At 39.9% G+C, this 27,827-nt stretch overlaps 1 protein-coding gene across 2 annotated transcripts in view; it reads left to right on the forward strand.

Annotated features, from left to right (window-relative positions):
- ZNF800 (zinc finger protein 800) overlaps window positions 1-26,511 on the forward strand; it is a 91,935-nt gene extending 65,424 nt beyond the window's left edge. For both annotated transcript variants that reach the window (XM_029616453.1, XM_029616451.1), the window contains exons 5-6: window positions 1,797-1,940; window positions 21,862-26,511. In XM_029616453.1, coding sequence (XP_029472313.1) covers window positions 1,797-1,940; window positions 21,862-23,570 — 1,853 coding nt within the window. In that variant the 3' untranslated portion in view covers window positions 23,571-26,511. The remainder of the gene's footprint in view (window positions 1-1,796; window positions 1,941-21,861) is intronic.
- Window positions 26,512-27,827: the final 1,316 nt, after the last annotated feature.

The following is a 27,827-nucleotide window of genomic DNA, read 5'->3' on the forward strand; positions in this document are numbered from 1 at the left end:
TAATAAGTTTAACATAAACTTGTTTATCTGTCCAAGGAGTCTCCCACATGCCCCAGCCCCCTCCTAATCTCCATCCACAACCCCAACTAGAACCCTCCCACCCAGCACTCGCCAAAACTTGCAGAGCCACCGGGAAGGCGGTGCAATGGTATCGCACCAGTAGAGTCCAGCGTTGCTTTAATAGCAAAACTGGTTGTATAAGTTGCCAACATTGCTGTCGAAGGAAGATATGAAAATGGTACTGATGCATAAGTAATTCATATTTTGGGAATGTGTATGGAATTTTTGTTTGCAGGTTGATTGTTAAAAAGCGGCATTTGAGGTTTGAAAACCTTAAGAGTTGTGGAAGGAAAGAAAGGAAAATAAGAAAAGTAAATAATAAAACTAGGTGATTGGAATAACTAGCGGGCCGATTCAGTAAAGTCCGCGGGAGCACAGGCCACTCGCCTGTGCGCGCGATGCAATATTTAAATTAGGTGGTGGGTAGAAACGGGCAAAAGGAGGCGCTAGGGACACTAGCGCGTAGGGATGTGAATCGTTTTTTGACTATTTAAAATATCGTCCCATATATTTTAAATCGTCAAAAATCGTTAGAGGCGATATTTAATAGGAATTCCCCCGATTTTATCGTCAAAAATCGTAAATCGGGGGAAGGGGGAGGGCAACACGATATTTTAAAAACCAAAACTGCAACGATCCAATTCCCTCCCCCCCCCAGCCGAAATCGATCGTTAAGACGATCGATCACACGATACACATCTCTACTAGCGCGTCCCTAGCGCCTTCTTTTGACCCGGAGCAGTGGCTGTCAGCAGGTTTGACAGCTGACGCTCAATTTTGCTGGCGTTGGTTCTCTAGCCCACTGACAGCCACGGACTCGGAAACCAAACGTCGGCAAAATTGAGCATCCGGTTTTCGGCCCGACAGCCGCTGGCCCATTTAAAATTTTTTTTTCTTTTTTTTTTTTACTTTTTTTACCCTTCGGGACCTCCGACTTAATATCGCCATGATTTTAAGTCGGCGGGTGCACAGAAAAGCAGTTTTTACTGCTTTTCTGTGCACTTTCCCGGTGCCAGCAGAAACTGGCGCCTACCTTTGGGTAGGCGCTAATTTCTTAAAGTAAAATGTGCGGCTTGGCTGCACTTTTTACTTTCGGTATCACGCGGGCATACCTAATAGGGCCATCAACATGCATTTGCATGTTGAGGGCGCTTATTAGGTGCTGCGGGTTGGACGCGTGTTTTCCACCCCTTACTGAATAAGGGGTAAGGGAAAACGCGCGTCCAGTGGAGGGTTAACAGTGCGCTCCATCGGAGCGCACTGTACTGTATCGGCCTGTAGATGTCCTAGTGCGAACACAGGTGCTAGTGTAGCCAGTTCTGTCTGACAGGCTGTGCAGGGGACCTAGAAGTCTGCATGTTCAGGCAGTGGTCACACTGGTATAGGTAACTATTTAAATTATTACAAAGCTTTGTCGATGGTCATGGGAAGGGTGTGGGGCACTGGGTGTGAACAAAAAGGAAAAGCTTGTATACTCCTCTGCCTAAAATGGAAGAGTACAAATGAAGAAGACAGAAGCTGCCTAGGAGAAGAAGTCCACAATGCTTTACAGCTGGCAGCTGAGATATATATCCTTGCAGTGTGGGCAGGAATAACTGGGCAGACTGGATGGTAATCACTGTATTTTATTTAAAAAGTAGAATAAACTTTAGTGTATTAATATCTTTTCCATTGGGTGAGGCAATGGAATAATAGTCTCTTAACTGAAGTTTTCTTTTTGTTTTGCTGCATTACAGGCACTAAACAGTTAAAACACATTTTGTTAAAAGAAGTGGATACCATTTTTGAATGTAAATCGTGCCGCAGTCTCTTCAGAGGATTGCCAAATTTAATCACTCATAAAGAATTCTACTGCCATCCCAGTCTCAATATGGACAATAGTAAGTTGCCGTTATTTTAAGTGTCTGAAATGCAGATACAATGGAACTCTTTTCAAGCAAAAATTTACCTTTTATGTTTGAGAGCAGTTTTCCCACTAATCTGTCAAAGGCTTGAATAATGAATATGTGTACATTTATAGCACTTAACATTTGATGGGATTTTTGTGTTCCTTTTTTTTTTTGTAGTTAGATTGTGAAACAGAACGTCAAAAGTTAAATTGCTGATAAAATAATCTCTTGGCTAGTGATTTATACTGATAAGACTGTTTCACTATAAGATTTGTTCTATTGATGTGGGCATGTAAAAGGCTAGTAAAACTTGAGGAAATCTCTGTATCAGGAAATTCACTATATCAGATTTAAGAATACCTTTGTATGAGCCTTCTAATTAGGTTGCTTTAGAATATTCTAGACTACTTTTAGAATTATTGAAACTATTTGTAATAAAACATCTGATTTTTACAGTTTAATGATAGTGACTTGAATTATAAATTTCCATCTTGCAATCAGCGGCAAATTAGTTTAAGGCTATGTAATTTTGTCTGAGATTGAATTGGGTTAGATTTCTCTCAAAGCTTCAAGATTCATCTAGAATCAGATGAACTTAGCAGTATTTTAGCAATTTCTGAACTATGCCATATTCTGAAAAGTTACAAAAGTCTTGGGATTTATGTGTCCTTTATAATCACAATGAACAGCGTGTTAGATACATACAATTTTGATTGTTCCTCCAAGTAAGGTCTTGTTGAGTCAATATCGTATAAATTTTTATGCACAATTTATCCAAGACCCAAGTTTGCTGCAAATCTTCCCTTCCCTACTCCCCATGGCGTATCTCTTTACCCTTATTATTCTCCTCTACAGCTTTTCTCCTTTGGGCTCCATCTCGGATTGTATATTTCCTTACTCTGTCACATGGCATCGTTTACTGACTCTGAGTTGCATGCTGCCGATAGCCACTTGACAGCTATGTGGCTAAATGAGCAGATAGGCTATGATGAGTGAGGGGAGAAGAGAATCACCCTTAGTAGAGGGGTAGGGTAGACCAGCCATGAGAAGGGATAAAGGCATAGAAGACAGTCTTTGAGGGATGAGAAGTCAGGAGAGAGAGTGACTGCAGGGAACCTGGAAGATGGTGGGGGAAGATGAGATAGAAGACAATATAGAGGTAAAAAGGTGAGATTTTGCTGATGCTATGCTGTACTGGAGACACAAATTAAATGGATTTTTTTTACTGCTGAAAATAAACTCCTAAAAAAATGCAAGAGGCGTAGAAATATGTGAAAGAGAAAAGAAAAAGTACAAAAAAAAACAAAACTGAAACAGGAGAGGGTGAAAGTTGAAAGGAAATACATTAAAAAAAAATAAAAAAATAAACCCATAGCTGCCATGTGTTAGAATATGCCTTTTTTGAGGTGAAAACAATCTTTTTCCTGATGGATACAATATCTGATGTATTATAGTCAGAAGGAAGGTGCTACTTCTCCGGTTTTAAATCTTTGACAGTCTTTCATGTCCTGAAGCTTGCAGCTATATTGCAACCCATGTTTACATCTTTTTCTAGACAAGAACCAGAACATGACACGTGTTGACTACACTGCAGTGAACACAATACAATTTGTCAGTCACTGAACATACTGAAAAGCACTAATGAAAGTGACATCTTAAATACATTTCAGAGACTTAATTGACAGAATTAGGATTTGAAGTTTCCAACAGCTTAATTTACCAAGCAAGAGAAATTCTGCCATTAATAAGAATGTCCGCTCTCCTTGCTGCAAGGCTGCTGGTGTGCCCCATCAGGCAGCAGTGATCCTCTGTGGCAGCCCCTATCATTTTTCATTGTCCAGTGCATAATATCCCATGTCACTGCCTCAGGAATCTTTAGTAGTTGTAAGCATGAAGTCTTTGGGTTGAATTAGGAGGAAATAAACCAGAGAGAAGTATCTAAGAAGTTAGGAAATATTGAATAATATAACCTGACTGAGGTCATTTCAAGCTTTTGATTCGCTCCCATATTTTTTACCCTCAAGCCAAATTTACATTTTGGGGTAATTTTCAAAAGTATTTATGTGCATAAACTATGTTTTGTTTGTAAATTGGCCTTTGAAAATTATCTGAGGTGTTTTGCCAGCAAATGTATGTACTTGATTACATGCATATTTTCCCCTGCCAGGGGGAAAATATGCATGTAATCCAGGGGGGTGGAGTAGAGGCAAGGAAGGCATGTACACACATACTTTTGATTTTCAAAAGAATACTCTTAAAAGTACACACGGCCGGTTATACCTGCTTGGATGCAAATGTACCTTCCTGTGTGTATATGGACATGCATAGCTGGGGACACCCACAGATTTTCAAAGTGGACTTTTGCACGTCTACCTTGAAAATTCGGGCTAGTCTGTTGCCATACATAGACTGTCTCCATACACAGGTAGTTGAAAATTACCCTTCCTACCCATATTTGAGCTGATGTGATATTTGGAAACATTGTGGCCTTTTTTTGTTTTGTCAAACAAGTTGCAATGATATAGTTTAGCATAACACTCACAAAAACAGTAGGTTTCACTGGTAAAAAGTTTCCCTTTTAAATTATAACCACATATATAGCAATGCTCATGTGTTGTTTGTAGGACCCATACTCCATGAGTTTGTCTTTAAATCAAACTCATACTGGTTGATGGTCCATTTACTTTATTTAATTCTTAACTAATTTTTGTGATTAAGAACATAAGAAAATGCCATACTGGGTCAGACCAAGGGTCCATCAAGCCCAGCATCCTGTTTCCAACAGTGGCCAATCCAGGCCATAAGAACCTGGCAAGTACCCAAAAACTAAGTCTATCCCATGTTACCATTGCTTATGGCAGTGGCTATTCTCTAAGTGAACTTAATAGCAGGTAATGGACTTCTCCTCCAAGAATTTATCCAATCCTTTTTTAAACACAGCTATACTAACTGCACTAACCACATCCTCTGGCAACAAATTCCAGAGTTTTAATTGTGCGTTGAGTAAAAAACAACTTTCTCCGATTAGTTTTAAATGTGCCCCATGCTAACTTCATGGAGATTGTGATTGTGATTGAGATTGTATTTTATTGCCCACATGGTTACCTTTGGTGGTGAATGGAAAATATTCTCACATTCTCTGAAGAACAGATAGCAGCGGTCACTAAACATGCATCTCTTTTTGAGTCAGGAGATAGTAGTGATTCAACTAGCACTTGGGCGGATTTAACATCAGCATCCAAGAAACTAGCGAGGGCTGAATTACATCAAGCCACAATGGTGGAATATATTAAACTGCAAATGATTTCCCCTTGGTCTAAGGATGCAAAAGGGTCCGTTTGTGTTCCAAGAGGATCCTGAGTTTGTGGCCAGATGGATATCGATCCTTAACAACTGCTCCCTGGATTTAATGGTGCTGATAGTGGAACGCACAACTATTGCGATACAAAAAAGTGCTAAGGAAGTGGATGATATACATCAATATCTACAGGGTATTAATAGTGTGGAGATTGTGGAAACATCTCAGAAACAATTAGAGCATACCATTGCACAATTCAAGAGTCAACTAAAACAATTTAAGATACAAAAGTTCCGTAGGGACGAAAATGATTACCATTCAGATAACATATATTTTGGAAGAATAAGAAAGATAATTATAAACACCCGTGAGTGACCTTTCAAGACTCCTCGGAAGAATCAGGGTCCAGTAGCAATGAAGATAAGTCTAAAACTAAACAGCCGTCTTTTTTAGGTCCGGCTCGCGAAACTTATCGCTCCCGTCCATACAGAGGACGCACTCGCACCAGACCACCAGACTGGACAGGACCAATCACACGAGCCCAACATCAGAACCAACAACAATTTTGAACTTGTCTAATGAACAGTTTTCTCATGAGACTTATGTAGCATTGGAAAAAGGGTTATCATATGTGCCTTGTAGCAAATTTGATTCCTTTCAAGTGCACATAGATTTCAATCATTTTTTTCGTCGACTGCAGCTAAAATTATTTTTTGAGGATTTGGAAGGTCAGCAACAGGATTTTTCTATTATCCCCTCGATCTTCATGGGTCCCTCCTGAACCTGTTGATCCAGTGATTGTGACTTTTATGCAGTTGGTATTGAAGGATGTTAACACACTGGAGAAGTTACATGCAAACGACAGGAAACATCTGGCCCCTGATTGGTCTTATGCTCAATACTGTGCTTTAAAGCAACTTGCAGATAATTCGAAGGTGATTGTAAAACCTGCTGATAAGGGCAGTGCCATTGTTATTCAAGATACGGCAGACTATGTGGCGGAGATTCATCACCAATTAAGTGATGTTAGGTACTACCAAGAGCTCTCTTCGGATCCTACGGGCGAATTGCAAGATGCCATCCAGGTTTTGGTGACTGAGGGACTTTAAAAAGGTTTTCTTACAACTTGAGAAGCTCGAGCTTTGAAGGTGGTCCATCCAGTACTGTACACTCTACCTAAAATTCATAAACGTATGTCCTCACCTCCGGGAAGACCTATAGTGGCCAGTTAGGGTTCAGTTCTGGAGCCATTATCTGACTACCTTGATCATTTTCGTAAACCTTTTGTGCAAGAAGCCGCATCTTTCCTTCAAGATACCTCACATGCATTACTGTTATTACAAGATCTGCCATCACTACCAGAGGATTGTTGGTTAGTGACCCTTGACGTTGCTTCGTTATATACCAGTGTTCCTCAGGACGAGGCTTTTGAGTTGGTTGAACGCCTTTTACATTCCTGGGCCCGTCCTCATAGGGTTCCCACCAGCTTTCTTTTAGAGCTGATGAGATTGGTGCTTTTCAAGAACGTTTTTAAGTTTGATAATGTATTCTTTCTACAAATTCAGGGGGTAGCGATGGGGGCCATGATAGCCCCCGATATTGCTAACTTATATGTGGCGAATTTTGAAAACCAACATTTATATCCATCTAGGTGGTTTAAAAACATTTTGCTATGGCGTCGGTACATTGACGATGTACTCTGCATTTGGTCGGCTTCAAAAGAGGATCTTCTTCTTTTTCTACAGTGGTTGAATGAGCAAAATTCTCATTTACAATTTACTGCCCAGTACCATCAGCATACTGTGGCCTTTTTGGACATTTTGATTCAGCGTGAGGGTTGTGGGATTGCGACCACGCTATTTAGAAAAGAAACAGATCGCAATCATTTTCTTCGTTACTCTAGTTACCACCCAAAAAAGTTGAAAGACGGTCTTCCTGTATCGCAGTTCATACGGTTGAGAAGAATTTGCTCGAGCAAAGCTGAATTTCAGCAACAAGCAGCAGAGCTTTGTGAACGATTTCTTCAGAAAGGTGTAATAACCAGCACAAAACTACACCTAGTGGACTGAGAGCCAGGACACGTCAGCACACAGTGACGTAAACTCTGGGAAAACGAAACTTAGACTGGACTTATTCTCTGGAAGTACTTGTAGAAGGGCACCTGTTCATAGTAACAGAGCACGGACACATCTTAAAATTTATTAATTGGCTATAAGGTAATGGGTGGGCATTTGCAGACATCTGTTGATTGGCTGAAAGAAACCCTTAAATTACTGTACACGCACGTCAGATCTCTGAGCAGGCTTAGAACTATATACCACTTGTTTTGTGTTGCTTCTGCTCCTGGAGGAACCATGCCTTCCTCCATAAATAAACCCTTCACTTTTATGACTCTTTAGAGCTGGTTTTTATTGGGTCAATTAGTCAGGGGCTGACTGCCTATTTACTCAAAGTCTGTGGTTAAAAGATCTTACAAGCACACCTTGTTTGCTAACAGGGACCTCCTCCTTCAATATAAACAAAAACCTTTTTCTCAAAATTTGACATGACTTGAGGTTTTCAGCTTTGAGTAATGAGGTGGTCAATATTGTAAAATCCCACTGGCAAGTGTTGTCCCTTCATAAGGTTTTTCAGATGACTCCTAGATTTGCCTTCTCCCAGGCATCTAATATTAGAGATTTGGTGGTGCGGTCTGCGTTTGATTTTGCACATGATATCTGCCTACAGGCGGCCATCAAATTTGTGGTAAATGTGAGATGTGTTCCCTGTCTATCACGGGCAACCAATGGATATGTCCTGGATCAGACATTGTGGTAAATCAGGTGGTATATACCGATTGTGACTCTGATTGTGTGGTCTATGTGATTCAATGCCCCTGTGATAAAATATATGTGGGGCGTACCAAGAGGAAAATTCGTACAAGACTCATTGAGCATAGAAGCTGTATTAAGACTTCTAAACTCACAGCTCCCCTTGTTCAGCACTGTCTACATGCCAAACATAACTTTTTGGATTTGCGATGGTCTGTCCTGGAAACACTTTGGATGAGCAACAGAGGAAGAGATATTCAAGCTTGGCTCAACAGACGTGAACATTTCTGGATTTTTAAGCTTGGTTCTGTGTGTCCCCAGGGTTTAAATGAGAAAATCAACTGGTATTTGCTAATCTAGAGACAATATATTTTTCTTCATTTGCCTTTCATGTAGGGCCATTAAAAGATGTAAATAACAATAAAAATTGGTTGATACACATGGGGCTCGTTTGCTCCGTTTTACATAAACGGACCTGGTTGGGACCTATTTTTGCCCTGAAGGACTTGTCTTCTATTACTGCTTTGGTATGTCTTCATTTTTCATTTCATTTTTTTTTTTGATTCTGTGATAAAACATTTTATAGAAGCTGTCTGGTTTCCCCTTTTTTTCATTCATTAAATCAAGATCGTGCAGAGGTTTTTTACCTAATTTAACACCAGTTAATTATTCTTAGCATGTTGCGACCGGGTTGAGGACTGAGAGATGATGTATATAGTGGATTGAGCCCATCATGCCACGACCGAGTTGAGGACTGAGATGTGACATATGCACTTCCATTTTCATGATAAAAAGCTGGGGTGTCCGCCATGTTTTTTACCAAATGCGGTTCTGAATGCAGACCGCGAAGAGGAAGAATTGTCGATTTAACCACAGATATCTGGAAAATGAATAGCATTCGATTGGAGTCTCCACAGGATATGGAGTGCAGCCTTTTGATGAGCGGTTTCCCCTGAAGCAGGACAGAGTGGTCCGAAACACGATCCTGTCGGGACTGTTTGCTGTATCAGATGAGTATTACTTTGAAGATTGTTTCATGACTAGCTATTTGGGACTGTTTCTTATAAAGGATTACCAATTAATTTGCTCCATTTATCCGAGGAGATACCTATGTGGGGATAGTAGGCCAGCTTCAGTTGGGCTGGTTTTAAGAAAATGTTGAAATATATAAACAAAACAAATATTTAAAAAATTAGTTAAGAATTAAATAAAGTAAATGGACCATCAGCCAGTATGAGTTTGATTTAAAGACATTGCTATATATGTGGTTATAATTTAAAAGTAAAAATTTTGACCAGTGAAACCTACCTTTTTTGTGAGTGTGTTGCACTTTGTGAGAGTTTCTGGAACACAGTAGTTTGCTGGGCGGTTTTTTGTGATTGAGATAGTTTAGCATAAGCCATTCAAGAATACATAACTAACCTAACTGTGTAGAGGAGCTAAAAATTCATTTCTATATCTCTTAATATTGGTTTAAAATTGCCATATTGCAGTCTGTTCTCTAAATGCCAACTTATTTTCATGTTTGACAATTGCCATCCCAGGATGCACATTGAATACCACCATTCAACTGCTGTTCACTTTCAATCCTGTCTGTGGTTAGAGAAGGAACATCTTGCCAGATCTCTGCTGCTTTTCCATGCTTTTTTTTTTTTTAGCAAGTTTGTATATTTTTATTTGTTACTCATTTTTTTCAGGTTATTTTTCTTCTCAGTAGTCCCTGGTTAGAAAATTTAGCAGGTTTAGCCTTAAATTTTTCATTGTCACCACATTGACCAGGTTTTATCAATTTTGGTAGGTCTCTGAAGAATTTTGAAATTTTGCAGATCATGGATCTTTTTTCTTTACCAAAGGCTTCCTAAAGAAAATTTCTTATTTCTGCTTTGATTCAATAGTTTTCTGCCTGAATATGTTGTTGTAACAGGATGGTTGCTTCAAGAAATGTTACCAGCGCTCTAGAAAATATTTACATGGATCATCACCATGAGTGTTCCCAGTGCTGCAAAAAAAAGGCCACAATGTTTCCACATTTATTTATTTATTTATTTATTTATTTGAAAGCTTTTATATACCGGTATTAGTGTGAAACATCATATCTGTTTACATTAAACTGAAAGATAGAAATTACATGGAACAGGGAGTGGGGAAACGGGGACCAAAGAGAAAACTGCATAAATGATTATAGGATAGGCGGAGGGAAGAGGAAACAAATAATGCATAATAAATAACATGATTATATCATAACATTAAAATGATTTAAAAACAACATAACAGCTGGGGGGTGATAGGATTAGGTGGTTGTAGGTTATGGGTATCGGGTAATAAATCATAACGGAGAAATATCAATGAGAACATGGTAGAGTAACAGGGTAAAAGATGGCATGACAGAAAGGTGTCATATAAAGAATAAATAGTGATAGGGGATGCACGGGGAGGGGCAGAAGGGTCCTATTCTGGGTATGCCAGTTTAAAGAGCCAGGTCTTTAATTTTTTTTTCTGAATTTATTATTGCAGGGCTCAAGGCGGAGATTCACAGGTAGTTTGTTCCAGTGGGTTGGGCCTGCAATAGAAAGGGCTCGATCTCTTGTGGAGGATAGGTGTGCCGTTTTGAGGGAGGGGGTGTGGAGCATGCCATTGCAGTTAGTCCGAGTGGGATGGGTGGATTGTATGAAATAAAATGTCTTGTCAAGCCAGTTAGAATTATGTGTGTAACTAGATTCGTGAATAATGGTTAAGGTTTTAAAGAGGATGCGAGAGGGGATAGGAAGCCAGTGAAGGTCTTTGAGGATTGGTGTGATGTGGTCAGATTTGCGTGCATATGTGATGGTTCTAGCTACAGCGTTCTGCAGCATTTGGAGTGGTCTTATGGTGGAGTAGGGGAGGCCAAGTATGTTGTTTTGAGCAGTTTGGATCTGCCTTTCTTTTCTAAGAAATATTTCTTCTCTGGAATCAGGAGGTAAACATCCTTTCTCATCCTGCTACACCAGTCCAGATCCATGAGTTGTCACTGCCTACTATTAGATGGAGACAGAAGTCACAGCCCTTTTCAGTGACATCATCACTTTATGTATATGTTGCTGCACTGGCAATAGCCAGTATTTCTGTGTCTCCAGCAGATGCTGGACACATGCTGGACTGGTGTAGAAGGAATCAGGAAGCAAGCAGGTTGTTCTGGTGGGCAGAGCAGAATTTACTGCACTTGTTAGCAGTTCACATTGCAAGGGTAGCACAAGTTTAAACTGATTTACTCAGCAGTAATAGGTTGAATCCTGGAGAGCGTGAGCTCTGCCTCCAAGCTTTTCTGAAATGAATAGGTTATGGGGGATCCCTCACAATTGAATCTGATGGCAAATCACAAGTTTTCCAAAGTCGACAGATTCCTCAGTCTCCCGAAAGAAGAGTTCTAGTGCTTGCTCGTGGCCTGCTACACCAAGAACTGGCTCCACTTTGTGTCTTATAAGTTTAACCCTTGAGGAGTATGTTAACCCAGAGAGGAATATTCATCAGCAATGATTCTCTCTTCTAGAATCTCGTTAACCTTGAGACTTGTTTCAAAGCTCTGACTGTTTTACTGTAGCAGGTGAATATCCTGTCCATGGTGATTTTCCTGCAAAAGTGTTTTTGACAAGAGCTAAGCTCTTAATTTCCTGGAGGTCCCAGTTGCGGCTATTTCATAGTACAGACATCAGATTCAGGGAATTTAGTGTTGAGTGTATTTGTCCTCCCCTTGGGGCTCTGTTGACCCAGTGGGATCTGGATTTGGTTCTTAGAACTCATCTCCTCCTTTCGAGATGCTTAGTCATGCATTCTTGAAGGGTCTTTCTTAAGAACGATAACTCTCGTGGCCTATTCCCAGAGTTAGACTTTAATTGTCAGTGATCCCTTCTACTCAGAGTTGGTCATTTTTAACCAGTGCTGCCATCCTTACCCAAGGTCATTTTTCCTTTGGTTAAGCAGGTAATATCTCCCATTGTCCCATAAAGGGAAATATCATCATAAGAGAGTAGTCTCTCCCCATATTAAAAGGTTCGTTAGACCTTCCTCAGGTATTTAAATGATAGCTAATCCCTTTTGGCTAACCAGTAGGCTTTTATTAGGTGGACATTACAAGGGGATAGGCAGCTTTAAAATTCTCATTGTCCATGTAAATCAAGCAGAGGATCTCCTCCAACTTTTGCTGAAAGGTGAAGTTCTGAAGGTACTTTGTGCTAATTATACGAGGGCTCAAACTTCCTCTTGAGCTGAGTCTACAGCGCCTGTTCCGGAGGACATCTGTAAGGCAGCCACTTGGTCTTCCTTATATTTAGTTGTAGGTGCTATGGATTAGATGTGCAAACCAAGGGAGAGCAATCCTGTCTTCTTCCTACCCTCTTTGGAATGGGCTTGGGCACATCCCACGTGTTCAAACGGTGTAGCAAAATAAGGAAGGAAAAATGTAATCTGGCCTGTTAATGTCTTTTGCTTTTGTCCTGCTCCACCAGTCCAGTACCCTCCCAGGAAGTCAGGGACTACACTTTTGACCTTGGCAGTGGACCTTGGGTTTGGCAGAAAATTTTGATGTCGCCTTTGAGGTGTGCCTGAGGCTGCCTTTATCGCCTCCTCATGTGGTGCTGCTTGGTGTTGCAATGCTGTACAGAGATATGTGAAATGTGTCCCTGCTCAGCAGAGTTTGCTTTCTAAGCAAGACAAGCACACAATAGTTTCTTTTGTCCCTCCTGTTTATGAAGTTTCTATTTATTGTTACTAAAGTTACTTGTGGTTTTAGGGGCAGTTGGAATTTTCTGGCTATTGTTGATGCTGCACCAGCCTATTTATCAGGTGATGATGATGAAAAAAAGTGTGTCCTCTGTCTTTATCTGCTAGTAGGCAGTGATAGTCCATGCATCTGGACTGCTGTAGCAGGACTCAAGAAAGGACTTGAACAATAGGTCTGAATATCAGTGTATTGTGCTGGAGTTCCTACATACATGTACCTTCTGAGCCCCTCAGTCTTTCTTCATCTGAGCTACCTCAGTCGCTCTCACAAAAATGTTTTTTATTTTTTTGACCTTATGCTGCCTTTTATTGCTGCATTTTTTTTAGATGCTTTTGCTGTTGCCTTGGCAGCCCCTCAAACAACTTTTATGTTCTTAAAGAAAATTGAAGAAGATGCCCAAGACGTCCACAGTAAGTAGGTTTAAGACCTGCCTATGTGGACGCCAGGTGACCATCATAGATGCACATTTCCTCTGCTATTGATACTTGAACATGGACTGACTCCTCCACCTGCTAAGCTGTGGTCATATGCCCCACAGGGTGCAACAGTACCTGGAAGATGGAGGCCCTAAGGTAGGTACCACCAGGCAATAGCCCTAAGCCACAGTGTGATGCCAAACAGTGGAACCGTTCTTTGTTGGGCTTGTGGCACAAGAAGTTGAGGCTGGAAACTTCCTCCTCTCAATCCTGCAAGCTTGTGAAGTCTCTTATTGTGATGCCAGTTCCTGGTTCCATCTCAGGTTAGGGGTTCTGTGTGGTGCAGAAGCCTGTGGCATGAGGAGAGGTTCCAAGAAAAGCATCTTAAGTGGCTTGGGGACATTCCCCTTGGAGCTGAAGAGGAGATTGGCATCGGGGGGGGGGGGAGGGGGGCTTCCTCAATGCCAAGGCAGGAGATAGCCTGTTTGGCACAGGTGCTTTCTTCATTCATAGCTCAGAAAATCCCCATGATATTAAGCCATCTGTTTAATATGGACCTGGAACCAATCAGGACACTATCCATGTCACTGGTGCGGAGTTCACATTCCAAGATGCAGTCAAGACGCTTGTTGAGGCAGACAGTGGTGCCATCAATGATATCGGAACAGAGAACTTCAGTGCATAAGTACACAAGCCCAATAGGGGATATCTTGGAAGGAACTACTAGTGCCATCTATGGAGCAGTGTGCTGGTCAACAGGCATTGTAGATGCAATCAATGCTAAGTTCCTCAGAGCTGGCTGTCTTTACAGCAGGTGTGCCTGTGGCACCAGGTTTTGCTTCAGCTTTACCAACAATTCTGAGTGAGAATGAAGCAATCTGTTCCAATTATTGGAGCTAGTAAAGAATTTATTTGCTCTATTAAGCCCTGAAGACCAAAGAGGGAGATTAGAACCTCCACTGTACAAGATGGAAGACATTTTCCCACATAGTGGAGCTGTGCCAAGTTATATTCCAATGCATTCTTCACTACAAGAACAACTTTAGGAGAGAGTCCCCACCATGAGATGGTGGGTTCTTCTCCTCTATGAGTGCCCCTTCCTTAATCAGAGGATGAGGATGTAGGCTCTATCCACTCTTGAGTTTCCTCCTGGATGTTTCTCCTCCAGACCAGTTGATCTCAGCTGTCTTCTTCCTCATTGGAGTCATGGATTATTGTTCCCATGTGGAAAGGAAACAAGGATTCCATAAGGATTCAGACTTGCCTCAGCATACCTCTCCTCCAGAAGATCTCTGCTACTTCAGGTTCTTAGATAACCTGTCAATGACCATTTATCAATGAAGGGAAAGAAGAGAACTTAAGAATAGACTCCTTCAGTTTCTCCAACCCCTAGAGGACTCTGCAAGAATCCTAGTCCACAAGATTCTCTAGGACCTTTGGATGAGGATGTGGTAGATCTAGGGTTCCCTGCTGAGTGCCCGGATTGGGGCTCACCAGCACTATATGGTGCATCATTTGCATGAATATGTCCAGAAGCTAAAACCCTTGATGAAATCATCAATCTCGGATCAGGCGGACTTCTATTGAGCTTTAGGAGATGTAGAGGAATGTGAGAAGAACCTTATCAGTTCCATATGCAAATCATTTGATACTGTGGCCAGGTCTTCAACTGCTTCTATAGGGGCATGAAGGCTTGTGTGGCTATGGGCATGTGACCTCAGAGAGGAAGTGTATGATTGTCTCCGTTGACAGCAGGATGAATTATTCATTCTTAATACCTGCCTGCTTCCCTGGAGAGTAAACTACTTTGCTAAAGCTTAAGCCCTGGAAGAAACTGAAGAGCTCATGAGACAGCGCACGCACATGGGAACTCCTGTACGTGATCAGAAAAGTCTTTGCTAAACTCTGAGAACTGGATCTGTGTCAGTGTCGTTGGATGATGTCATCCATTCTTCATGGTAAATCATCCGTCTATCTACAGAGAACCCTGTTTACAAGTATGCAAACCTGCTTTCTCCACACTCTATAGAGTGCCTAGCTCTATAGAACTTAAGAATCTTTAGCTAACTCTTTATTTTACCTTTGCCAAAATATAGATTTTCTTGCTGATAGTTTCAGACCAATCTGTGTTTGCTTGGGTTGCACTATTTTTGTTAGCAGTTTAGAATAAGAATCTTTTACTAGCCTTTTATTTCACTTCTGCCAAAATATTGCTAGACATTTGCTGCTGAGGATTTCCTTAGGTGTTGCTTTCTGGGTCCTGTCATAGAAAGAGCCTTTGCTTCAATTGGCCTGGCATTGAGGAAGTCCCTACTTTTCAAACAAGAGCAGAGCACTTTGGAGTGTACTACAATTGCTGAAGCACTTTTGGCACCTCAGAGTAACAATGCTGGGTACTGTAACTTCAGTAGGTATACCCCTCCATGCCATTCTGTGTAAGCTTGTGCTGTGGCCAATGCAATCCTCTATACTTGGCATAAGTTGTGCCATTGACATTTACAGCCTCATTTGCAGGCAAGTTGATAGTAGTCAGTCATTTTCTGTTGGTAGACAATCTGCTATTTGGCTAGTGTTTTCCTTTTGTTCTGTTGCCTTCATTTGAGGAATAGCAGTCAGAGGGATCACATATGGAGAAGAGACGGCTGAGGGGGGATATGATAGAGGTGTTTAAAACCATGAGAGGTCTAGAACAGGTTAATGTGAATCAGTTATTTACTCTTTTGGATAACAGAAAGACTAGGGGGCACTCCATGAAGTTAGCATGTGGCACCATGAAGTTAGCATGTGGCACATTTAAACTCTGGAATTTGTTGCCAGAGGATGTGGTTAGTGCAGTTAGTGTAGCCGTGTTTAAAAAAAGGATTGGATAAGTTCTTGGAGGAGAAGTCCATTACCTGCTATTAATTATGTTGACTTAGAAAATAGCCACTGCTATTACTAGCAACGTAACATGGAAGAGACTTAGTTTTTGGGTACTTGCCAGGTTCTTATGGTCTGGATTGGCTACTGTTGGAATCAGGGTGCTGGGCTTGATGGACCCTTGGTCTGACCCAGTATGGCATGTTCTTATGCTGAATGTTATTGGTTTGGGTTTTAGAATTTTGAAGAGGAATCTGATGTAGACCTTCCTTCAAAACCATCTCTAAAGCAAGCTACAAATTGTTCTTCAGCTGAGAACATTTCTTTCATCTTATTTGTTCAAAAGATGGCTAAGGCAGACTTCCGGAGAACCTAGGGCACCACTTCTAAATTTTCTTGAAATATTTGAATGTCATAAGGAATTGATGACAGTGCCTGCAAACCGGAGGTGCAAAAATGACAGACATTAAGTGTCATGTCTAATTAGCTTCAGGATTTAACTGCCAATGTATGGTGGTCAGATTGGCTCTTAAAAGTTTGAAGGCTGTTTTAAAGATGGTAAAGACTTTTATATAATTTTGTTGGCCATCCAATTTCTTAGTACATTCAGGCAGGTATTTCTTTTCTACCTGAACAAACAGGAAGGGATGGGTCCCAAGCTCTTGTGTTGGACAAGTATCAGGTTGTATAATTGGATAACATCTCATAGGATAGCTATATGAAAGGAAAATATACTGATAAATGGAGTTCAGGCATTCCAAACCTCATGAGCTATCTCTGGATCAAGGCATGGTAAAGGAGATCTTCCTGGAATGAGGCCTAATTGAAGTGGAACTGTTTGTCTGAACTGGAAGATACCAGTTATCCATAATGACAAGCAGACACAATAAGCCACACTAAGGGGAGGTGGAGATCATATGATCTGTGAATGTTGGTCTGAATATGTCTAAGGCTTTCTTCAAAAACATAATGCCTTTGCATGCACCCTATAATGGGTTTCTAAGTAGTTTTCAACAGCCATCATGATTCATGAGCGATACTTTAAAATGTCACCGTTCCCTCCCCTCACCTTCCCCTACCTAACCCACCCCCCCGGCCCTATCTAACCCCCCCCGCTACCTTTATCCACGGATTTACGCCTCCCGGAGGGAGACGTAAATCCACACGCGCCAGCGGGCTGCTGGCGCGCCGAGACTCGACCCGGGGGCGGTTCTGGAGGGCGTGGCCACGCCCCCGAAACGCCCCGGGCCGAAACCACGCCACGCCACATCCCGCCCCAAAACGCTGCGTCGTTCGGCCCCGCCCCCGACACGCCCCTTCAGAAAACCCCGGGACCTACGCGCGTCCCGGGGCTCTGCGCGCGCCGGCAGCCTATACAAAATAGGTGCGCCGGCGCGCAAGGCCCTGCTCGCGTAAATCCGGGCGGATTTACGCGAGCAGGGCTTTTAAAATCCGCCCGTAAGGGTTTTAGCACATCAAATGCACGTCCAACCCCTCCCCCCGAAACTAATAGCTCTCATAACAAAGAAATGCATGTTGATGAGGCTATTGGTTATTCATCTGGGATACTGTAAAAAGTGTGGCCAAGCCGTATATTTTATGCTCAGAAATTAACACCTGCCCTTGAGCAACCCGAAAGAGTGTACAGAAAAGCAGAAAATACAGCTTTTCTGTGTACCCTCCAACTTAATATCCTAGCGATATTAAGTTGGAGGAACAAAGATGGTCAAAAATAAATAAAATAAAATAGAAATAAAAAAATTAAAAAAATGTGCCGATTGGTCAGGTTAGAAAAACGGGCACTCAATTTTTCCAGCATCCGTTTTTCTTAACCCATGGCTGTCAGCGGGTTCGGAAAACTGGCGCTCTTAAAATAGAGCATCTGTTTCCTGAACCTGCTGATAGCCACCTCTCCTGGGTTTCTGCTGCTAAGGAGGAGCTAGTGACGTACTATTGTCCTTAGCGCCTCCGTTTTAGCGTGACCCCTCGTTTAAATACAGGATCGTGCGCCTAGGAGAGGTGGCTCAACACTGAGCGCCCATTTTCCCGCACTCTTACTGTATCAGCCTGTCTGTGAAGTAAATAATCTCTGCAAACCCCCCCCCCCCCCCCCCAAAACACATAGAACCTTGCCATACCATACAGTCATGACACTGACTCTCAGGTCTCAAATAATAGCAGCCATATTTATGGAAAAGCAGCAATGCAAATACTATACCAGGCCCTGGAACATTAATATACCAGCACTGGGGTAACTGAACAGGCTGAACATGCCTCAAATCCCTACAGAGAAACTGCATGCTAGCAGAAATACTGCACCTCAGTCACACCCAGGCATAACACAGACCAACGTTTACCTTATACAGAAATAAAGGGCTGCAAATTAGAAACAAACTTTCAGGGGGGGAAAAAACAAAATAGGAAGCCTGAGAAACCAGATTCTGAACAATGGAACTCTAAAAGAGCAAAAATATAAGAAATACACATTCCCAAAATGGCATGCTCCAACAGTTAAAAACTCAAAATGTTTTTTGTTTTTTTGTTGTCTGATTTTTCAGCTGTTTTAATAGGTTAGTTCTGGTCTCTTTTTTTCCACTTTCCCCTTATTGATCTTTTCCTAATTCCTTTTTCAGGGTCTTTCTTCTCTTTCTGTTTCTTCTCCTGTCTTCTTCCCTTCTTCTCTTACACATAGGCTCATGCTTTCTCTCAGACTTCCTCACATACACAAGCTCTCACTCTCACATGCTCACACATACAAGCTTCTGCTCACACACCCACCCAGACTCCCATTCTCACATACACATACCAGGCTTCTATTTTCTAACACACACAGATGCTCACACAAAATCAGGCTCCCATTCTCATATATACACACACCGTGCCCCCCATTCTGACACCCACTCACCAAGCTTCCACGTTCTCTCTCTCGCTCACACACACACGTACATCCCCTCAGACTCCCATGCTCACACACATACATAGGGCCTCTTCTTCAGCCACTGCCAGACTTTGTTCCACTGCCTCGAGATGGGATCCATGGCAGCCTTGTTTCATCATACCCTCTCTCTCCTTTGCCACCATGGGGTTGGGCTCCCACAGCAGCCTTGCCTCCTCAGATCCTCTCCTTCGCCCCTTTGGGGATATGCTCTTGCAGAAGCCTTACTTAATTCTACAAGTCCTCTTCTTTGCTGCTGTGGGGGTGGGCTACCAAGGCGGCTTTGCATCTGTGGGCCCTCTCCTTTTTCAGCTGCCTCAGAGATGGGTTCCACTGTGGCCATTCTTTAGGCCTCTTCCTGAGCTGAGCAGCCCTGAATGGGTGCCTAATCAGGCCCACCCATGGCTATGCAATGGGTGGTCACTTTTACCTGCAGAGTAAATATGCTCTAGTCCATAGTGATATATCCTTATTTTATAGTTTCATCATAACGATGGTGTTGTGTATTATTCCACATTCCTGCCTAAGATAGTGTTAGTTTTCCATCTTAACCAGTGAAATGTCCTTCCAACATTTTTTTCCTAGGCCACATGTTCATTAAGGTGATGCCAAGTCCTGCATAGCTTGGATTGCAGAAATGTTACTTTATATCTGGAACAGTCCTTAGAGAATCCACCCAGCTTTTTGGAGTTTTTGACAAATGTGGATTTGATATTGTTATAGCGAAATGCACAATCTGTAATTGGATAGCGGATTGTATTGCTTTTTATCATACCCAGGCAGATCTGACTGTAAAAAGTGATGTCAAGGGTCACAGTGTGAGCTATAGCAGCATTGTTGGCCCATCTATGATTTGACCTCCATTAAGGACATTTTGTACAACTACAATTTGAAATTTAGTTCATACATTTACATGTCATCAATGGATGGAATAGTATAGCGCTCTAAAAGGTCACGGAACCTTATCTTGGATAACTAAATAATTGAAATTTGAAAATTAATTAAATCAACATATCCATTGGGGGACCAAAATATATTCCTACATGCAACTGTTAAAAATGATGGATATGTTGATTTAATTAACTCAATAATTGAAACTTGAGAATTATCCAAGATAAGGTTCCATGAACTTTTATAGCACTATGCTATTTATCGTTGTGGTTTATATCATTTTGTATACCACTCATCACCTCCACTTCCTATTAGCCATCAATGGACGGAAAACATATTTTTGTTGAATGAAAACCTCTTTATTTAAAATTGTTATATTATAATTCCTGTACTACTTGCCTGATGTCTTAGATCTTTAGTTAATATGTATTAGAACATCTTATTAGATTTAGACTAATCCGTGTTTTTGAATACTACCTCCATAAACTGTCATTAATTGTTGATTTATAGTATGAATGTTACATTTGTAAACCGTTGTGATCTTTATATGGAATGACTCTCTTATTTATTTAGACATTTTATATAATCTAAAATGAAAGTAATAGACCTTAGCAAAGGATGGAATTGGATTTTGAATAAATAGTTTGCTGGTGTATTTGCAAGCATCTGATCCCCCATTTGGAATTACTAGGTCATCCGTCTCATTTAAAAGCTATTTTTATATTACATGATAAGCAAATGTTTTAAAAATATGAAAGCACTAAGCCACTGAGACACTTAGGACACAGAAATATTCTAAAGCATGAGAATTTTGTCATTTCTAAGACTTAAACCAAACATTGTTGGAAGAAAAAACATGTATTGCTTCTTTTCAGAAAGTACAGTTAGGGTAGATTTTTCAAAGCTACGTACATTTATAAAACCAGCTTTTATGTGCATATGTTGAGTGTTAGAAAATTTTCCAGTCTTTGCGCACAAAAGGTATGTGACTAAATTAGGTTTGCACATATTTTTATATGCACAATAGAGAAATATTCCAGGAGGCGGAGTTAAGATTCATGCTCATACTTAGATTTTCAAAAGTATGAACGGAAATGCACTCGTACAGGTTGCACCCTGCCAATAGCAGATGTAACTCTGTATGAGCATGTTTGTACGCATAGTGATGGCTAATTTTCAAAGCAAAAGTGTGTATGTGCTTTCACTTTGAAAATCAGGGGAAAGCCTGCAGGTAAAAAATACTTGCAGGTTTTCTATATTTTGAAAATTACCCATCCTATGTTTAAGTAAATCATGGTCATTGTTAAAACATTCTTCTTATATTTATCAGTAGCAAGGGCGGGTAACAAATCTTTTAAATAAATAAATAAATATAGGTATGGTACTAAACTAGAGGAAAATTACATCAAAGCTTTTCTCATTGTGATCAGACTTCTGAAATTATGTGGTTAAAACAATTGAGCAGAACAAATTTTTATGTTAATAGAAAAAGGATGGACTGTTGGAGGGTGCTTTTATAAACTTCTTTTGCATTCCAGTTTTTCAGAAGATTTACTAAGCTTTTTTCTCCATAGATATAGAATGGGAGAAAAGGTTTAGTTAATCAGTCCATAAATGTATGTCTGTAAAACGTTCCCAAGTTCATGGTACTGATTTCTCTATTCAAAAAATTATCTGACCAGCCAAGTGGCTTGGGAATTTTGCATAACAGAAGTAGACCTAAGTAGTTAATGGCTCACAAAAGTCATCCTTGTCCCATTTGCCTATTGAGCTGGCTGAAAGAGACATGATGAAGAATTTTTTCTTAAATGATTAACATTTTTAGGAATCTCTATGCTGAATAAGGGAGGAAGTGATCACATAATTTAACCTGAAACCTGTTGTGGTAGATAGTTAATGAAAAATAAATTGTATGTATTAAACTTTAAAACTTTTCTGCCTTCACAGACCAACCAGCTGAAAATGATAAACAAAGTCAAGCCATAAGGGATCTCCTAGAAGCCATTTATCCAAGAGTGAACAAACAAGAATATGTTGTTAGGCTAGAGCCTATAGAGACAAATCAGAATGCAGTTTTTCAGTTTGTGACAAATGCTGACAATCCAGAGAAGAACGTTGAGAAAAGCAGTTCTCCAGAGCCAGGCAAAGCACATATCCAAGAGCCATGCAGGGAACGGTGCGAAACAGTTTTGACTTCAGATAGAGAAACTGTGGAGCCACTTCCCACTGAACATATCAGAAAGGAAGTTTCCTCTGCGTCTGCTCCTGAAGAGCCACAATCTCCATTACTAAATCCTGAGTCACAATCTGCTGAAAGCTCTGATACAGTCCTCCAGATTTTTTGTCGTATCTGTAGAAAAGGGTTTAACTGTAGACGCAGTGTCCGACGGCACATTAAAAGAGTGCACAAGAAAAAAGTGGATGAAATAAAGAAGCACATTGAAATGCAAAGAAAGTCTGATTCTTCATCTGCAAAAGGGCGCCATAAGAATGTTTACACAGCCAGTACATGTTGCGATGTATGTCACAAATCCTTTGCTACAAAAGCCAATGTGAGGAGACATATTGATGAAGTTCATAAAGGCCTAAGAAGGGATTCTCTTACTCCTGAAATACCCGTGAAACCTGGACACCTTTTGCTCTTGAAAACTGTCTCTCCTAAAAAATCTGTAAAGACTTTGACTCGTAAACAAAAGTCATCTTCAAAGGTTGACTACAGTCTCAATAGCTGCAAATGCCCTCATTGCAAGAGAAAATATAGTTCACAGATGCTGCTTAGGAAACATGTACAAATAGTTCATAAGACGAGCCTCTCTAGAATGGACTCTAAGCGAGAGAAAAGGTCCAGTAATACTGGCAATAGCACTGAAATAAAAGTTAAAATGGAAATCCCTAGTGTAACAGACAATATGGAATCTTCCTCTCCTTCACTTACCCATTCTCCCCAGAATGAATTAAAGGGGGCACATTCAAACGAGAAAAAGAACACAGCAGCACAAAAAATTAAAATTAAGCAAGATGCCGAGAGCCCTAAATCATCCAGTTCATCTGTTGCAGGTGGCCAGCAAAAGTACAAGAAGCCAAAACTTTCGGCTGGCTTTGACTTCAAGCAACTGTACTGTAAGCTGTGTAAGCGCCAATTTACTTCAAAGCAGAACTTGACCAAGCACATTGAGCTGCATACCGATGGAAATAACATTTATGTTAAATTCTATAGATGCCCCCTCTGCACTTATGAGACCCGTCGGAAGCGTGATGTGATACGACACATAACTGTTGTACATAAAAGGTCATCCCGTTCACTTGCCAAAATAACTGCTGGTTTAGAGAGCAGGGCAATAAAAAAGCCTATTGAGTTTGTTCTGAACAAGGTGGCAAAAAGAGGCCCTCAGAGAGATGAAGCAAAACAGATCAGTTTAAGACAGGATGGTGCCGCTCTCTGTCTCCCTAGAAAGCATGAGGGGCCTGAAGTGGGTATTGAGGTGAAAGTCACAAAAAACTTTTCACTTCATAGGTGTAACAAGTGCGGCAAGGCATTTGGTAAAAAGACATGTCTAGTGCATCATAAGAAAACGCACAAAACCAGTGTCTCTGGTTCTCTCGAGGAACTGAAAACCAAAGGCAGAAGTACAAGGTCTAAAACGCTCGTCTGGTGAGGACCAATATTTTCATAAAAATTCTGCACATGATGGGGAAACTCTCTTCTTTTCAGCTGTTCAGCCACTTTTATAAGCGATAATGTCCAAGTAAATTCCATAATTGCCCATTTGTATCTCATTAGATATGGGTATGAGCTGCTAGAGAAATGAAATTTATTATTGACTTCAGAGCAAGTTACCTCTGAATTTATTGGCTTGATAATGCAAAACACAGCAGTCATGCCACTGGGCTACCTCCTTTTCATTGGTTTTAATATTTAAAAAAAAAAAAATTATGTCGGATAATTCATGTAAGCCGTTTATATTAAATGTGTAACCTTGGCATAAAAATTTAATCAGTTGCTCAAATGTTATTGTAATTCATATATCTGAATGTTGATTTAAAAGTTCTAATGTAGAAATTTATCAATGCAATAATTGCAGGAAAATCTGATCTTGTGTTGCTGTTTAAGTGCAAGCAATGATAAATTGCTACACAGAAGAAAGGCACTTAACTTACAAATTGTGAATAATCACCAATAATATACAAAGTTTATTTTTACTTGTCATATGCTTATTTGAGACAAAAATGCTTTTTAAAGGTGTGTTTATTTTTGTCACTGCTTTACAATCTTGTTTCACAGTGCTTTGAGTAATTCATGTATTTTTTGTTCCTTCCATAACTGACCTCTGTTTCTTGACCAAAAAGGTAGGCAATGCATTGAATAGTCTCCAGTGGTAGTGAAAAAAGTTGTATTGGAACTCAAGGAACAAAGGATGTGCACTGAGAATCTTTTGTTTGGAGAAGCAAAGGTAAAGCCGGTGATCAAGTAGGTTCTGTGGCACCATAGTAAGAAGGCAGAATGGTAGACACAGTAGCCCTTGTGGCCTCTGTCTGACATCGTATTCTGTTCATGGGAAGGCTTTCTAACATTAAATCTATTTATTGTAGCAAGTCAGTATGAATGTATCTCTTTCTAATGTTGCACTCTAGTGTTAAAGTCTCATCACCTTATGAAGTACTGTCAGTTGGTGATTGGATAGGACAAGGAACAGTGGGAAAAATACGGGTTGCAACATTTTAAAGAAATATCTTAGTACAGTAACTAAAAATACATGCTAAAAGTGAAAGTAAAACTAAACACAATAATCCTGCACTTTAGTATAACTCTTGTGCATGCATGAATTGTTTTCTTTTACTTTAATTTTTAATTTGCTCTCTTTTCATCTCAGAGGTCCCTAAATGTTGAGTTCATAGTGAAAGAAGCTGGGTTTGCTTTTGTAAGGGAGCTACTTATGAGGCAGGTGTTTTTGTTTCAACATGTTAGACTTCAGCATATACCTTCTATTAAAAACTGAAATTGTGACATGAACAATACACTTAACATAAATGTGAACATTATAATGATATTTGTGTGGATACTTGTGCTGGTGTACCCTAACTATTGACACCCTCAGAGTGATACAATAAATAGAACTTTTCAATAAGTGCTGAAAAATACTTCCAGCATTTATTGTCCAAATGTGATTACATTTTAACTAATGCATGATTTAGTCTACCTTCTCCTCTGGCTTAGCTAGTTGTGAAGTTGCGTGCTACATAGAAATGCATCTTCGGACTTGCAGGTAGCCATTCTTGACTTTAGTCTGCAGTACTGACAGCATAAACATGGAATATTGTGTTGACAAACTCCTCAAGGGATTTTATTTGAAAGAATAATCATGTAATGTTATCACAAAGTGCTGCTAGTTCTCATAAAACAGTACTTTTACTGTGATTAGCATTTTACACTCCGTTTTTTGACAGTATTTACTAAATTGTGTACTTCAAACTGATCAGATGTAAATGTGCTTAAAAACATGCATGTGAAATATATATTGATTGGATTATTTATCACCTCAGTGATTACTATTTATGCTTGTTGATTAGTTAACATTTATTACTTCCACACATGTATCTGATCTGGTTCCACAAAGCTCTAATAACATGGAGTGATGTGCAAAGGCTCACTTTACTTAAACTATCATAGAGGAATTTCATTAAATTCTGCATGAAGTGCATAAAAGAGCCCTTCATACATAAGCATTTAGAAAATGAAAGGATACGTTTCTGTATTTAATTTAAAAGAATAATCTTTTCTATACATGCGCACTTTAATGAGATAGTTTCAGCTTAATTTTCATGGTTAAGATGACACATCTGTGTACTTTTTTTTATAAAAGAAATGCTATACGTTTACTAATGTTAAAATGAAGGTAAGAAATATACTGATGTTTTTTAGACGCAATGTGCAACCACTTGTTATACTATAGCAAGAGGTTAAAAAGGGGAGAACAGTGATATTTGGTTGGTCGGCATCCTAAAGTTATTGCATGAAGAGGAACCCCTTCTTAGAAGGAAAAAAAAACAAGAGTGCTGCAAAACAGCAGTGCTAATTTAAAAAAAAAAAAAAAAAAAGTTAATCATTTAGCTAATTATTGGAGGTAAATAAAAAGATTAATGGTCCCTCCTCCTTTTTCATTCTGATTTATTCAATTCCCAAGGAGATATTGGTGATTAGTGTCTGAAAGCACTTCCTACTTAGGCCCTCCAGATATTACAAAGGTAATAAATTGATGTGCTTCCATTCTTGGCCTTCCTCAGAAGCCCATTCGGTCATCATGCCAATGCAGGTTTGAATATAGCAAAGCAGCTGAAGAGTTGAGCTCAAGGATAGTAGGGGTTTTTGAAAGCTGGGCTGAAATTATAAGAGGCATGGTCTTTTTATTCCAGGAATTGTAAAAAAAAAAAAAAAAAAAAAAAAAAAGAAGTATAAGGACTGAACACAAGAAAAGCTGTCTCCTGTGAGTCTGAGGAATAAGACCGGAGGCATGTGATAAAGCCAGAAACGCCAAATCTAGCAAGAACTACTGCTTTAAAAAAAAAAAAAGCCCTTTCTGCAGGTTTATTTACAGCCCAGTGTAACTTGCACCATAGTAAATTAGACCTTTCTCCCTGCCAAAAACTATTAACCTCATCTCTGGGATCCATGGAAAATAGTGAAAGTGAGACTTTGGTGGAAAAAAAAAAAAGAAAAGAGGCACTTCCCTCAGCACCCTTCTGCTCTTCCAATAAAGGAAAGTGTGCCTCTTCAGTCTGATAGCTGAGCTTTGAGTATTGATTTAGAAGTTCATTGGTTAATTTGCAAAACAGCAACTAAATCTGTGTCTGGTTTTCATATTGGAATTTTAGCAGATAAAATAATGTACTTGCTACTGCAAAGTCCTAAGCATCATTAAATTTTACTTTTTATAAACCATGATTGTTTTAGAAGCATAACTAAAAAGTATATTGTCAAAGGAACTAACAGATTTTATATAGCTGCACTTCTTTACTTAGCTGATGTCTTTGTTTTCTTATTTACTTAAAAATACCTTAAAATTAAGGTTGTAATGGTACAATATGCTTCAGTAGATAAGAAATGGTTAGCCTTTGTTGTATACTGCACTAAAAACATTGCTGTGAAAGGAGACCAGGAAGACTGTAATTGTTGTTATCAGTGTTTTTGTGAATGTCTATGCTGTCTGATACATGTACTGTGATGGATGGAAATAAACCAGACTGGAAGCTGCTTCCACTAAGTTATTGTGCTTGGGTAAAAAAGAGATATTTGGTTAAAACCAAAGTTATTACTTAACCATAAAGCAACTACAAATGATGGCTGCTGAACTTTACCATTCTGTGCAAGAGCCACAGTATGCAGTAGGACAAAAGTGATTGATATTTTTTCTGTAAACAGAAAAATGACTTTTCGGGGGGGGAAATATGCTTTTTTTCAGAACGTATACATTCTTTTCCACTGTAATGGTTAATTGATTTGTGTAATAACTGGTACGCTGGTAATTTGCTTGTAATACATGAAAAGTACAATTCTACCTCTGTTTCTGTGCAAGAAACTTTTTTAACTTGTACTTTATTTAAAGCAATCTTTTGTCCTTTGAAGAAGGTTACCTATCTGCAAAGCTGACCAGTTTTTGGAAGTGTGAGTGACCTGTTGTGGGTAAAATGTCGTATGACCTCTTTGGCTACTGTAGGATAATGGCATTGCAAACTACCCTGATCCACACACAGCAAAGCAGCCTAAACTCTCAGTGAGCTTTTAGATGTAAAATCTATTTTATATGTTCATATATTTTTGTTTTGAAAGAAAAATAAAATGATGCTGAAATTTAAATCCTGCTTTGATCATTGTTCAAAAAGCGAACAGTGAATTAGATTCTTTCACACATCAACTG

Source organism: Rhinatrema bivittatum, chromosome 9, assembly GCF_901001135.1.
Source record: "Rhinatrema bivittatum chromosome 9, aRhiBiv1.1, whole genome shotgun sequence".
In the NCBI taxonomy this organism is placed as follows: Eukaryota; Metazoa; Chordata; class Amphibia; order Gymnophiona; family Rhinatrematidae; genus Rhinatrema; species Rhinatrema bivittatum.